This window comes from Maylandia zebra, linkage group LG5 (assembly GCF_041146795.1).
Source record: "Maylandia zebra isolate NMK-2024a linkage group LG5, Mzebra_GT3a, whole genome shotgun sequence".
NCBI classification, from domain to species: Eukaryota; Metazoa; Chordata; class Actinopteri; order Cichliformes; family Cichlidae; genus Maylandia; species Maylandia zebra.
Genome location: NC_135171.1, coordinates 3,296,660 through 3,312,437, shown reverse-complemented (window position 1 = coordinate 3,312,437; position 15,778 = coordinate 3,296,660). Strand labels below are relative to the sequence as shown.

General features: G+C 40.7%; 1 protein-coding gene across 1 annotated transcript in view; it reads right to left on the bottom strand.

The window, feature by feature from the left end:
* plekha6 (pleckstrin homology domain containing, family A member 6) overlaps positions 1-15,778 on the bottom strand; it is a 73,833-nt gene that overhangs the window by 23,571 nt on the left and 34,484 nt on the right. The window contains exons 9-14 of the mRNA XM_076884422.1: positions 10,250-10,321; positions 9,590-9,670; positions 8,596-8,745; positions 8,330-8,425; positions 4,391-4,502; positions 4,153-4,292 (exon numbers count right to left, since the gene is read on the bottom strand). Of these exons, the coding sequence (XP_076740537.1) occupies positions 4,153-4,292; positions 4,391-4,502; positions 8,330-8,425; positions 8,596-8,745; positions 9,590-9,670; positions 10,250-10,321 (651 nt within the window). The remainder of the gene's footprint in view (positions 1-4,152; positions 4,293-4,390; positions 4,503-8,329; positions 8,426-8,595; positions 8,746-9,589; positions 9,671-10,249; positions 10,322-15,778) is intronic.

Here is a 15,778-nt window from a genome sequence, read left to right as displayed (position 1 = left end):
GTGGGCGTTAAGGCGTCTGGGAAGGGATCTCAAAACTGGATTATAGATGGCAGAGAGTTGGTGTCGTAAACCCCCGCCTCTGTTCAAAGATGGTCGCTCACAGTGGACATAGATGGCTTCTTTCACTCCTCTTTCAAACCATCTGTCCTCTCTGTCCAAAATGTGAACATTGGCATCCTCGAAAGAGTGACCTTTGTCCTTAAGATGCAGATGGACTGCTGAGTCTTGTCCTGTGGAGGTGGCTCTTCTGTGTTGTGCCATGCGCCTGTGAAGTGGCTGTTTGGTCTCTCCAATGTAGAGGCCCAGACCTCTACATTGGAGAGACCAAACAGTCACAAAGTCCAGACGCTTTTCTTTGCAAGCTCCATATTAATGTGGAATCAAGTAATATGAAAGTTCAAGGCATCGTCTTTTCACAAACTAATGTTAATCTAAAGTATTGATCTAAAGATGGTCTTAAGTGTTGACCATAAACCTAACACTGGCCAGCCAAGTAAGAGCCGTATACCTGTCAAATTTAAACTAAAACATTATACGGTAGGGCTGCACAGCAATTGTGAGGTTTGAAACAGGCTTGATTGTTTACAAGAATATTAAGGGTATAGAGTGCAAAACTACATCTTAACCATACCTCAAGTAGAACAGTGTGGTAAAAAGCACTGATCATGCACTCTTCCCTTCTTATCTTAACATCTAATATCTTAGACTTGTCACCCCTTTGTATTTCTATTTGTATTCTATCCCTTTATTCTATCCCCACCTCCTCCTTTTTGGTTGGTTTTATTTTTGTTTATTTCTCTTGCCTGTCTTGCTGTATACATCATCATACAATGTAATAGCTGAAATAAAACAAATTAAAATGAATAAATAAATAGATTAAAGATTCACATGAAGAGGATGGACCCATAGACACTCTAGCTGTTCGTGCAATAGCAAAATGTGTTTGGCACCATAATGCATTCAGATCACAATTCGGATAGGACAGGATTTTTTGAAATACTTTATCTCTTCTTCTTATTTACCTCTTCTTAAGTTGTTCAGAACTTTAGTTGTTCAGTTGAAGTTGATGTTGATACTAAAATAATTAGGAAACAATTTGAAATTAATCTAAAATAATTTGGCTTTGACTTTGTTCTTTATTTTATTGACAGGGACTCTGGAATTCAAGCCTGAATATTTGTCATTGTCCTTGACCCAGTGTTTTGCACACACACACACACACACACACACACACACACACACACACACACACACACACACACAAAACAAGGTGCACGTCAGGTGTTGAGAAACCAGGACACCTTGATGAGAAGTGGGCTACTGGAACAATATGGCATAAGTGGGAAAGAGAAGAAAATAGGGCGCTGTTGATATCGAAACAGCTAGGAGCTCAGTATTTCAACATTCAGAAGAAGGAACTGCTCTCACAGCTAGAGATTGACAAGGTACAAAACAAATGTTATGGCAAGGGGGAGCCTGGACAACATGTCAGGGGGATCAAGTATCAGAGCTGCAGAGAGGTGCAATGGAGAAGGTGCCTAAGACGTACAGCAAGCTGTCCATACTGGAGGCCTTGGAAACTGCCAAGCAAAGATTCACAGCCTTGGCCAGCCACTTGACAAGGTACACCAGAGAAATAGAAAGCAGGAGAATGAACCAGCTGTTCTCTGCAGAACCATCCAAAGTGTACTCTCAGTGGCAGGGGAACAGTATGAGAACAATATGAGAACAGCACCAACAAAGCTGGAGACTGGAAAATACTGAAAGAACATATATGAGAAGGATGCAACTCATAACAGCAATGCTCAGTGGCTAGTGGATCTAGAAGCAGACCACAGGAACCTCCATGAACAGGGTCCAGTAACCATCACAGTGGCAGACATCCAAGAAAGGGTCTCCAGTATGAAGAGTTGGACAGCACCAGGCCCCGACATGGTTCACACCTAATGGATGAAGAAGCTGACTGCACTCCACAAGCGTCTGGCAGCACAAATGAACCAGCTGCTTGTCGATGAGAGACACCCAGAATGGCTAACTGAAGGCCAGGCAATCCTGATCCCCAGAAGGGACCGGTCCCATCCGGCCAATAACCTGCCTCAGTACCACCTGACAGTCATCATAGTGGCTAAGATGAACAGGTCTATGGCTCAATACATGAGCGGGGCACAGAAAGGGATTGGCAAGAATACCAGAGGCGCAAAACACCAGCTACTGGGAGACAGACCAGTCACACCAGACTGCAAGATGAGGCTGACTAACGTGTGCACTACCTGGATTGATTACAAGATGGCCTATGACTTAATGCCCCACAACTGTATCCTGGAATGCCTAGACCTATACAAGATCAACAGGACCCCAAGATCCTTCATCAGGAACTCAATGGGGATGTGGCGTACAACACTAGAGGTCAACTTTAAGTCCATAGCACAAGTCAGCATCAAGTGCGGGATCTACCAAGGAGATGCTCTGTCCTCACTGCTGTTCTGCATAGGCCTGAACCCCCTCAGTGAAATCATTGACAAGACTGGCTACGGATACTGACTACGGAGTTGAGCAGTTGTTAGCCACCTCCTCTACATGGATGACATCAAGCTGTATGCCGATTCACTGATCCACACCACCAGGATATACAGCAATGACATCGGAATGTTGTTCGGATTGGAGAACCTGGTACCTGGGAATCCCACAGGCAAATGGGAACAACGAGGAGCCCGTTAGGAAAGATGCAAACACCAAGTACCTGCAGAAGGTCAGGCAAGTCTTGAAGAGTCAGCTGAATGGTAAGAACAAGATCCTGACATCAAGACCAGGATGCTCCTGACCATGCTTGGAGGGTTTCACTCCAAGTCCAGCACCCTGAGGCTGTATGCTAAGTGGAAGGAAGGAGGCCAGGGACTGGTGAGTGTCAGTACCACAGTCCACGATGAGACAACAAAAATCCTTGAGTACATCAAAAAGACAGCCACAACTGACTGTGTGCTCAGTGAATATCTTAGGCAGCAGAAACCCAAGAAAGAGGAGGAACCATCATGGAAGGACAGGCCCCTGCACAGTATGTACCACCGACAGACAGAGGAAGTGGCTGACATCCTACCAGTGGCTGGACAAAGCTGGACATTTAGACTGGTTGGGCAAACTCACGTGCATCCTTGAATATCCTTGAGTGGATAAAGAGGAGTTCTAAGACAAGGAACGAAACTGCTTTGTTCCTCCTGAATCTAAGGTTCAACAAACAGATGGACTCCCCTCTCCAGTCCTGGCATAGACTTTCCCACTGTGATCCCCCTATAATTGGAGCATAATCTCTTGTCCTCTTTCTTAAATATGGGAACAAATACCCCAATCTCCCATTTTAAAGGCACCACTTCAGACCTCCACAGAACATTGCAAAAAAACATGGCAGCCAGGACAGCTATAGCATGGCAATACGATGCTATGAACAGCTAATAAATAAATGATTTGTTCTTAAATTTAGAAATAGTGAAGCCATTATTTAGAAATTATGAAAACACCTTTCATCAAACAGGTTGTATATTAAGTTATTAATTAAGAATAAAAATGTCATACCTGTGTTTTTTTAAATGCACACTGATGTAATGAACTATTTACTTAAACACTTACTGAATGAGCCCGATGTTAGGAAACACCCCAGTAATCATGGGAAAACTAACAATGATCCAGATGTAAGCATGTTACGACATGTTTTCTGAGGACAAGCTTGGCTTCATCTCTGCAACCGTCGAAGGTTAACTAATTAATCTCTCGAGTATCAGAATGGATATGGATTGCATCTGAGTGCTGATTGGTATATTCAGAATATTGGCATTGTACACCAAGAAAACTGGTCTGTTCTCTGGCCTTTCCTGGGTTTATAGCTTAGTTAGTCCCTTTTTGATCTATTTCCTCCTCTACAGTGTTTAACGTCCTTAAGGACTCCCTGAGGTTCTAGAAAGCTAGAGTAATCTATGAAAAGTATGCTCACAGTTTTCACAACCATAATAATTTACATGTTCTGCATAAGACACTGGGTCAGCTTCCCTATAACTTTGGGGTCCATGGTTTGGCATTTTGTCAGGTTTGAAATTAGGCACAAGGCATGGCTTGGGACGTTTAGAATTTCCTCTTCTATGCAATTTAGGATTAAGTGCTTACCTCCAGACCCAACTCCTTGGTTGGAGAAGCCTGGCAAACAGGCACTGGGGAGTAGGGGCTCAGTGGACTGGTAAGGCTTACTGAGCTCAGTGGGCTTGCTGGACTATTGGTGGTAAAGGACCCTGATGCACCACTGTCAACTGAAAAGAGAAACAAACTTAAAGTGTCAGGAAAAGGCCATTAGATAGAAGGTAGAAACACAGGCCATTATGTTCAAGATTAGTTTAGTTTCTTTTACCTCTACCCTTGGCTGTTTTTATGCCTCTGGATAAGCTGTTCTTTTGTAGACCTTCTAATACATCCTGGACTCTCCAAAACTCTTTTTGGATGTGCCGCCGAACTAATTCACTCTAAAAAGAAATTACAAGGAAAAATAGCAGAAATTAGACCCTAATACTAATAACAGTCAGGTCCATTTATTAATTTCAGTTATGTGGAAAAAATGTGGAATTGGTGTTCCCCCGGATAAGCTGGAGGAGGTGGCTGGGGAGAGGGAGGTCTGGGCCTCTTTGCTTAGGCTGCTGCTCCCGCGACCCGGCCCCGGATAAAGCGGATGAAGATGGATGGATGGATGGATGGATGGAAAAAAATAACTACATGTCATCGAAATTGCTCTCATTTTTTTTTTGTTTCATTTTAACAAAAAAAGAGGAAAAAACAAACAAAATCTGTTGTTATGGAATCATTAAAGGATTAGATATATATAAAATATATGATAGCAGACCTCCACTAAGATAGCAGAGAATATCATTCTGAGTACTTACTTCGCATGCACTAGTATTTGTAATATACTCATTTTGTTTTCTTTGTTTTTTCTAAATGTTGTTTAAAAAGTTTGTAGTGCAGTAAAAATTAGATAACATGACATATTTTTACTTTGATTACACAAAGATTACGTAGAAGTAATTTTTCTCAGTCTCCCCATGACTGTTTGTTTTTTTGTTCAGCCAGAAATAAATGGCTCTCCTTTTGTTTGCTCCATTTCTGTCTCCATTTATCTGCCTTTGGGTCCACACACTCCACTCCACGCCGTCAGCTACAGCAGACATGAAACATCCCAATGGCATTCAACTCTGGATAATATGGCTCTTCGGAAAGAAGACTCAAATCAGGCTCGACTCCCTAAAATAACTCTCAAAGGCGAATTTTATGAGCTGGAGAGGAATGGCATCTCACTAGTTTAGAAGATGATCGTTTAGGCTGGAAAGAGTTTGCTCCTCCATAAAGCTCACTAAGTCACTGACTTAAGAAAATAAGAGGTTTATTTTCAGAGTCATAGCTCTGTTAAGCCAAGCATTCCTTTAACCTTAACCAGTAACAACTTTATGAATTTCATTACACAAAGATTTTTAACCGTTAGAGAATTATTTATTCATAACATCTGACTGCTCAAAGAAATACTACCATAAATTAATGCTTTAATCATATAAAGGCGCTCAATCAGTCCCTATTACTGGGCTGCATACCACAGGCCTTTAAGGTGGCAGTGATTAAACCATTACTTAAAAAGCCATCACTTTACTCAACTGTCTTAGCTAATTAAAGGACATTCTCTAACTATCCTTTTATCTGAAAAATTCTTGAAATAGCAGTCATAAAACAGCTAACTGCTCATCTGCAGAGGAACTATTTATTTGAAGAGCTTCAAAAAGGCAGAAACATGATTACTGAAGATCACAATGATCTTCTTATGGCCTCTGACAGTGGACTTACCGTGTGCATGTTTTACTTGACCTCAGTGCAGCTTTAGATACTGTTGATCATTGCGTTTTATTACAGAGCATGTCACAGGTATTAAAAGGTACTGTGCTGCAATGGTTTGAATCATATCTATCTGATATACTCAAATTTGTTCATATTAATGTGGAGTCCTCTTCATACAATGAGGTTAATTACAGAGTTCACAGGCTTATGTGCAAGGATATGTTCTATTTAAATTATACATGCTTCCCATCTTATCTTAAAGACCTCATAGTCTACCACTTTGTTCTTAGACTGCTGGCTTACTTGTCATGGTACTCCAGTCCTTCTGTGTGTCCACTTTGCCCTAATCTCCTCCTGTGCACATATTTTCTGCCTCTCCCTCTGTTTTAATCAGGTTTGTACAGTTGTTGTTGGGTTGGGACCTTAGTTACACTACAGTGCAACATGTCACAATTAAAAGCTAATCTTTAGCTATTAGCAGTCGCTTATTGACAAAGTAGTTCACTTTTTGCTGGAATCTCCTGCTCTAATTACATCCCACCATCTATTTTCTGACCATGACAATTATACCTTCTTCCATCTCATCCTCACTCTGTTGTTGGGACTGCTAATCCAGAATTCAAAATTGTGCTCCTCACATACAAGGTCTTAAATAATCAGGCCCCATCTTATCTTAATGACCTTGTAGTACCATATCACCCTATTAGAGCACTTTGCTCTCACACTGCAGGCCTACTTGTTGTTCCTAGAGTATTTAAAAGTAGAATGGGAGGCAGAGCCCACAGTTTTCAGGCCCCTCTTCTGTGGAACCAGCTTCCAGTTTGAATTCAGGAGACAGACACTATCTCTACTTTCAAGATTAGGCTTCAAACTTTCCTTTTTGCTAAAGCATATAGTTAGGGCTGGACCAGGTGACCCTGAATCCTCCCTTAGTTATGCTGCAATCAGTGTAGGCTGCTGGGGGATTCCCATGATGCATTGGGTGTTTGTTCTTCATTCACTATGTGTTAATAGACCTCTCTGCACTGAATCATACTCGTTATTTATCTCTGTCTCTCTTCCGCAGCATGTCTTTATCCGGTCTTCCTTCTCTCACCCCAACTGGTCACAGCAGATGGCCCCGCCCCTCCCTGAGCCTGGTTCTGCCGGAGGTGTCTTCCTGTTAAAAGGGAGTTTTTCCTTCCCACTGTCGCCAAAGTCCTTGCTCATAGGGGGTCATATGATTGTTTTTGTTTTTTTCTCTGTATGTATTATTGTAGGGTCTACCTTACAATATAAAGTGCCGTGAGGCCACTGTTGTTGTGATTTGTTGCTGTATAAATAAAATTGAATTAAATTGAAAATTCAATTATCCATTCTCTGGCACTTCTTGGGATTGCGAGGGCTGGTTACTAGTTGTTGCTGGTACTGTTGACAGTGCAGCAACAGCCCTGACACCTGACTGTCAGTGAATATGAGAGTTTGCTGCATCTATTTCTATTTTCTTTTTCTCTCTCAGCTTTTCAGCTCCACCTTTTTGTGTTTGTTCATCTTTATCAACCACTTCTCCCCCACTAAACTCTGTTCCACAAGGTGCACCCAGGGAAGGTAAAGGAGGGGCCGGTAACATAAAGAGATTAGATTAGGAAATCAGTGTCAGAAATTACAATGAACAAATGGGCTGCAAGTGCTTGTAGGACTGGTGAGCAGCGGACTCTGTTTTAAAGTGAGATTTAGGTTTAGGTGTTGATATTACTGGATTTTTATCAATTGAGAGAGTCAATAAAACGTTGTTTAGTTAATAATTAGAAACTGGCAGAAAAAGCAGGCTCACTTTGCTTAATTTAAACGTTCCAAATTAATCACAAAATGTGCATATCCTGCATATCTGGCCTTTTTCAATTTAATCTCATTTTTTCCACACAGTGACAAACTTGTTAAATTAGCCTCTGGAATTACTTATATGTAATTCACACAAGCTTAATATTTAAAATTGTTTTCCAGTGTCACTTTGACACAAATCAACAGAATGTAGCCAGCCAACCTCCTTTGACATAAGGTTGCAAAAACCCTATAATAGCCAGTTGCTGTAAAAATATTTAATCAGATTTTTAGATTAACTTATATCACATCAAAACCTCTGCTGTCTTGTTTTCGTTTTTTGTTTTGTTGTCATCATTAAAAATCATTCAAAACAGACAAATAAAGAAAAAATGACAGTTACTACAAATCAAAAAAAGTAGATGGTGGTGGCTGGCTGAATAATTATGACTAGATAATCTCTTACTGTAAAATAACCTAAAAATAATGATTAATTAAAAAGGAGGGGGGGGGGGGGGGGGGGGGGGATTACAGATATGATGATATTGTCCAATTCAATTTCAATTCAATTTTATTTATATAGCGCCAAATCACAACAAAAGTCGCCTCGAGGCGCTTTATATTAATAATAATATTAATAATATATGTATTATATTACATTGTGACCTTTTACCTGTCCTCCAGCATTAAGCTGCTCCCACAGGTCTCCATGGATGGCATTGGCCTCATCCTCTAATGCTTCAAACTCCATGCAAGCAGTTGTTAAAGCCTGAGAGACATACAAAATAAAATAAAAATAGTATTATTTATACTGTCAGCAATATTCAGACTGTTTGATTTAGACATATAACAAATAGAACATTTAATGAGCAGATGTACATTGCACAATCACGTGGAGCTGTGCATTTTTTTGAAATGCAGACAAGTTACTGAACTCACACTGGAGGCCTGGGAGAGCTCCCCTCTGATGTTAATCAGCTGGTTCTGCTGGGTTTCCTTTTTGAACTGCAGCTTTTCCATGATTAAAGGCTGGTTATGGTATATCTCCATTTCCTGATGAGTAGCCAACAGTGCTTCCTCTAGGCTGTCCTGGTAACAGCAAGTGTTTTGTTGAAAATTAGTTTTTCTGCTTATTTAGTAAATAGACAGTGCACTGCAACATCCCTGTTGATCTATTTAAGAGAACATACACATTTCATCTAAATATTCGGATGTAAGGTTATAATGGTTTCACATAAATAAATGAGTGAAATTATTAGCTACGATACATGCTAACTGACAAGAAGAAACACTACATTGTGCACTAATTTAACGCAAGAGTCAGAAGACGTTGATTCAACTCTGTGGTCATTAATTGTGCTGTAGTTAGTGGGGTTGTTGTATTGGAACAATTCAGCCTCACCGCAGGGAGTAAAACTACTTGGGTAGGGTTAGAAAAAAATCATGCTTTGGGTTAAAACACAACAGATAACACTTTTTTCAAAGCTTGCCAGAGCGACGCATCCCCTCAGAATCCACATAGGCACGAGACATTCCTCCAGTTGAAATACATTTGTTTCAAAGTCGTGCTGACTGTAATGAAAAAAGAGGCCAGGGTGGTGAAAAACAAAACAACTTTCAGTGTAAAGAGGTCCCGTACAACAACACCACAAAATACAGCTTGAAGTCACCACAAATTAAGTGTTGACTAAAGGTAAGGTTGTATTAATAGCTAGGTTGTTCTAATGTACTGAGTTAAACTGCTTTCCTCTGATATATAAAGTATATTATCTTCAAATATGGTTAGGACAAATAAGGCTTTATGGGTTTCCTTTACCATGACAGTAGTACATTGCTGTGTTCAGTAGCTATTAAAAAACTCCAGTGATTTCATACGAAGCGTTTCTTAAGAATTTCACAATAAAATGTCACATTTCCGAGGAAAATTGTGTACCTTATTCATTCTCAGTCTGTGGACAACTGCCTCATGGTCTTTCAAAATCTGGTTCTGCTCACATAATCGCCCCAAGAGCTTCTGTGTAACAAGGAGTGGTTATTTTGTGAATTTGAGAGACACCAGGAAGGAAATATAAAACAAAGACAGGACAGCAGTGTGTATATGTCAGTAAAAAATATACAGCATAGTATATATGTGCACAAAAACATCACATTTGTATGCAATATGTGACTCTTAATCTGCTTCTTCTAGTTTCAACCACTAAACTGAGTAGCAACTGATTTCAGACATTTAATAAATAGGGTTACTGTAATTATATTTTTTATTGTTTTACTGACAATGTTCACCCTCATGCAAAAACTAGGAAAACTATATTGTAAATATATTATTGTGGACTTCTTGATGCATTCTCAATCATCCAGGAAAGTAAATCTCCAAAAGTTGATTCTGTTCATCTGGACGTAGCGTTTTCAAAAACGCTACATCCAGATGAACAGAATCAACTTTTGGAGATTATTGTGGACTGTAAAATTGAGATTAGGTTCCTAGTCTACAGGACATACAAACATGGGGAAATGAGTGCTCACATACTTCTCACCATGCACTGTATAAAAAAATAAAAAGCACATCATTTGGGTGTGAATGCAAAACTCTTACACTGGTTTCGATCTCATTGAGTTTCAGTGTAGGATGCAGTTCTCTGTAGTTTATATCCTGGAAAGGAGGCACCTGTAAAAAATGATTTGCCTGTCATTATCAATCAGAGACTGTATACTGTTCCACTGAGACGAAAACAAAATTAAAATATATATTCTGGTCTTTATTAAAGTAATGTAAAGCCCAATTACATCTTTACATTGAAATAAAATCTCAATGATTCTATTTATTCACAAAATTATTGAGATCAATGGTTATGTTCTTTCTGAGATCAACAGTTCCTGTACTGTTAAACTTGACTAAATTGAGCTATGTAACGGTTTTCAATCTAGTCAACATGACTGTATTAAAATTACATACCAACAAAAACAAACAAAACCAACAAGTACATAATATAAAACAAAATCATAAATTTCCACTTTTTTCTAAAAATTTCAATTCACCCCTTTAAAAGGGTGATAAATAATTAGAAAGCAAACAGTAATGTCAAGGTTGAGCTTAAACATAAGCAATTCAGAAGTGTGAGAGAAAAAAGTAAAACAACATGTGACCACATTAACGAAACCAATATTTCAAATTATGGGATCCCCGATAATCACAGCAGAAGGGGTAAAAAGAGCGTGACACGGATTGCTTTTGGATTGACTAAATCCTGTTTGTGTTGTGGGGTGGTGACATTAAGATTGTAAGTAACAAATCTGTATCGCAACCAATGTTCTGGCCACACACGAGAGTGTTTGATATATTTTGGGACTACGACTATAAATAATTAGCAGTTTTCACAACTGTGGCTCAAATATCCTGCCAAGTGCAACATTCAGTTATGTTGAATTCACTCTAGAGATCTTCTTGTCACTATGCTTGCACATTTTAATTTTAATGCCATAAATGCCAGTGAATCAGACCTGAATTCAGCTGATTCTCCATGTATATCTTCAGTGAAATCTCAGCTGCAGGGGAGGGGTTGAGTGTACAATAAAATAAGCAGTCACCATTATTCCTTAGTGCTAGTGGTGCTGAAACCCAGTAGTGTGATGACAAATCGATGACCTCCACAACAGTTGGAAGTAGTGATGGGATTTCCAGCTCTTTTTAGAGAACCGGCTCTTTCGGCTCGGCTCACTAAGAAGAGCCGGCTCTTTCGGGTCCCAAGCGGCTCTTCAGATTGTTTTGTTGCTTTAATTTATTATTAACAACAATATAAAATTATGCAGAAAAGGAATTAGTAATGTAAAAAAAAAAGTGGTTTTATTTGTATATGCTTATATATAAATATATACGGTGGCCCCTTGAAACAGCACGTACAAATCCCAAAGCACGTACAAACTCCAAAACACATTTCTAGCGTTAACTGAACTTCCAAAACAGAGCTACCTAGATCACTTAAATTGCACAATTAAAAGCATATGTGTATTGTTTGTGTATTTATACACAAGCACTCATATATATTCAAATAATTCAAAAACTTTTCATTTACCTGTTACTACCACACACCAAATCCAGTCGTTGGTACTTCCTGGCTTGTGTAGCCACTAGGTAACAAAAGCTCAACACTGCGCCTAGCATCATGGAGCACTTCTGTTGTGTTTTGTATGTGCTTCGGAGTTTGTACGTGCTATGGAGTTTTTACGTGTTTTGGAGTTTTTACATGTTTTGGTGTTTGTACGTGCTTCAGGGTTTGTACGTCCTTCAGAGTTTGTACGTGCTATGCAGTTTGTACATGTTTTGGAGTTTTTACGTGTTTTGGTGTTTGTACGTGCTTCAGGGTTTGTACGTCCTTCAGAGTTTGTACGTGCTATGGAGTTTGTACGTGTTTTGGAGTTTTTATGTGCTTCGGGGTTTGTACGTGCTTCGGAGTTTGTACGTGCTATGAAGTTTTTACGTGTTTTGGAATTTTTACGTGCTTCGGGGTTTGTACTTGCTTCGGAGTTTGTATGTGCTATGGAGTTTTTACGTGTTTTGGAGTTTCTACGTGCTTCGGGGTTTGTATGTGCCGTAAATATACTTTAAATATACTTTTGTTTATTCACTCCACATAAAATGTTAAAAAGAAATCATATAATACAAAAACCAACTATTTACATTTCAACTTTTAACTATTTAAATTTTCAGATTTTTCCTTTTAAACAAATTTAAAGTAAAACAACATAAAACACTGCAAGTCACAACACAATTAAATATAAATTAAAATATAAAAACAAAAAGAAGATGTACATTCTCTGTCATATGGGCCTGCATGAATAAACTTTCTGAATCCTTTATCATCCGCAACTGAAAATAGTTGTGGACCATTACTATACCTTTTTAATGTGAAGTTGTTGTCACTGGCTCTCTTTCTCTATCTCTCCCTCCCGCTCTGTTCCTGTGCTACTAAGAGTGTAACTACCAGCCCTCCCCCCTCTTCCCAGCGCAAAGCACAGGTCGCGTGCGAAGTGAAGCGGAAAAAAAGTTCAAGAGAGAGGGTGAGAAAAAGAAGAAAAAAAAACCACGGCTCGCGTCGTTCACTTCAAAGACCCGGCTCTAAGAGCCGTTTCGTTCGCGACCAACACATCACTAGTTGGAGGTGCTAGTCCAGACAGTGGTGGAACTGCCAGCTATACAACTTCAAGCAGGCGGCAGCGAATTGCCGATGGCTGGACAGGGTTAAAAAATTATTCAAAAGGAATGACTGGCCATTGGGGCGGGGGGGCTGGAAGGAGGTGTTGGCCGTCCGATTGGGATCTGGGATGCGGGGCCTCCCTGCTGCTGCGGAGCCTGGGACGGTCTGCTTGCTTCCACCCTGGGGGAAAGGGTAAAATCTCCTGGGTCTAGATGCCAAGGTGTTGGAAATGATTTTCCGTCTGTTAGTCGATACAAGAGGGAAAATGCGGTTTTAATACTGGACAAGCCCTTCATGCTATGGAGGATACTTGATGGGGCATGTGAGTTTGCCCAACCAGTCTGCATGTGTTTTGACTTGGAGAAGGCATTTGACCACATATGACAGGTGCTTCAGGAGTATGGGGTGTCATTCAAACCTTATACAACCATTGCAAGAGTTTGGTACGCATTGCTGGCAAGACCCTGGTGGTGACCAAGGGCCAGCGCTGGTCCACCAGATGACGGGGTTCTGTTGGCTTCATCAAGTGATGGCCTCCAACTCAAACTAGAGCAGCAGCGGGTATGAGAATCGGCCCCGGAAGGGTCGAGTGCCTACTCTGGGTCAGGGATGAGTTCCTGCCCCAAGTAGAGGAGTTTAATTATCTCAGGGTTTTTTTCATGCGTGAGGAGAGAAGAGAGCGGGGGATTGACAGACAAATTGGTGCAGCTGCTGCAGTGATGCGGATGCTGTACCGGTCTGTTGTGGTGAAGAGATATCTGAGCGTAAAAGCGAAGCTCTCAATTTCTTGGTTGGTCTACATCCCTACCTTTACCTATGATATGAGCTTTGGGTAGTGACTGGAGAGATCTCTCAGCTGGCCTGGGAAGGCCTTGGTGTTCCCCTAGAAAAGAGGCTGGAGGAGGTCTGGCCTTCTCTACTTAGGGTGCTGCCCCCGCGGCCCAGTCCAGGATAAGTGTAAGAAAATGGATGGATGGATGGAATGAATAATGGCCCAATTTCATTGGCCGGGGATTTGGGAGGACATGCACCAGTGACGCTGTAACTTAGGTGGTAAAGCAGGTCGCCTACTAATTATTGGTTCAGATACTAATCCTATGTTGCTCTCTGATGCATCCATCGGAGTATGAATGCATCTGAATGTTAGATAGAAGGCACTTACATAGAAATAGCATATAAAAAAAAGTGCTTATGTGAAGCAAGATGTGTAAACCGCTTTGAATGCTCAGAGTAGAAAAGCGTTATATAAGAACCAGTCCAGTCCATTTGGTGTGCATCGTACTCTGATTGTGAGCTGGTGAACCAGTGGGCCATTTCAAAAACACCCAGTAGTGTTAAGGGTACTCTCATTCAAGCGCACTGGCATGGACCAGCATGAGGACTACTGTTCCCTTCACGGTCTTTTTGAACTCCTCTCTCTTTGTTATTTCTCAAGTTTCTCATGTTCCTACTTCCTAGTGTTTCTATCATTTGGTATAGCTACATCTATCACTGGTGTCATCCTCCTCTGCTTGTCCACCTCTACTATGTCCGGTTGATTAGCCATCAGCTGTTTATCAATTTGTATCTGGAAGTCCCACAGGATCTTAGGTTGGTCAATCTCAACTACCCTTGGGAGGCAAGACAAGGGTAGTTTGACCTCTGGACCTCCAGGCCATACCCAGCACAGATATCCCTGTATACTATGCTAGTCACTTGGTTAGGGCATTTCATGTATTCCCTACTTGCGATTATCTTGCGCCCTGCTGTTACTTGCTTGTCTTGGGGGAATCTCTGCACAGCCTGCACCTGGGATCTTTTGCTTAGAGTATGTTCCTGTGCTGTCTTGATTATTTCCTCTGTGCTTTCTTTGAGTCTAGCATTCTCTAGCCATTGTAGGATTTCTTGACATCAGCTATGTCTTCTATCTGCCAGTGGTAGATGCGGTGCACAGACCTGTCTTTCCATAATAGTCCCCTTCTTGCTCCTCTGCATGTGCCTGTTCATGCTAACTACTATGATGCCTGACAGGAGCTTCCATGTTGAGCTGAAGGTTATTTGTCGGTAGTTGGATGTGACCGGTGCAATATGGGGATCCGTGGGTATCAGGACTGTCTGTCTTTCAGTTAGCCATTCTCTGTGTATCTCATCCATTAGCGGCTGGTTCATTTGTGCTGAGAGACATTTGTGGAGTGTAATTAGCTTTGTTAACCAGTAGGTTAGAATCATGTTAGGGCCTGGTACTGTGTAACTTTTCATGCTTGAGACACTTTCTTGGAGATGTCTGCCACTGTGATGGTTACTGAATCCTTTTTAGGGATGTTACTGTGGTCTGCCACTTGCCACTAAGCAAGAGAACAAAAACAATTTTTGGATAGATTAAACAAGATTCCGGTACAAGATTATCTGGTACCTGATTGATGGGAAGAGAAAAGTATGGAGAACTAAAGGAACAACATTATCTTTCCAACATGTTGAAGGTGTTATGGCATGGACATGTATGGCTGCATTTGGAAGCAGGTCACTACTGATGATGATAATGATGTGACTGCTGATTGAATTGGCAGGATGAATTCTGAGGTTTACACGGCTATGCTCTCTGGCGGTTCAAACCTTCAGGTACAGAAACAGCCAAGTATTAAGCATTTAGTATAGTTACTTATAAACCCCTGAAAATGTGGGACTATGGCTGGAAACAGTTAATTCAGTACTTTTGTTGAAGGTCTTGAAGCCTTTACTTCATTTTTTCTTATTTAAAATTCCCTGTTGTTATGTACAGAGACATAAATTACACAAATTGTGTCAATGCCCAAACTTTTATGGGCCTAACTGTAGGTGGACAGCAGCTATCATAACCAGAACTGTGCACTTAAGATGAGCATATTAAGGACATCCCAACTTGTTGGTGTCAAAAAATTTCAAATACAGTGGAACCCCGACATACAAATACC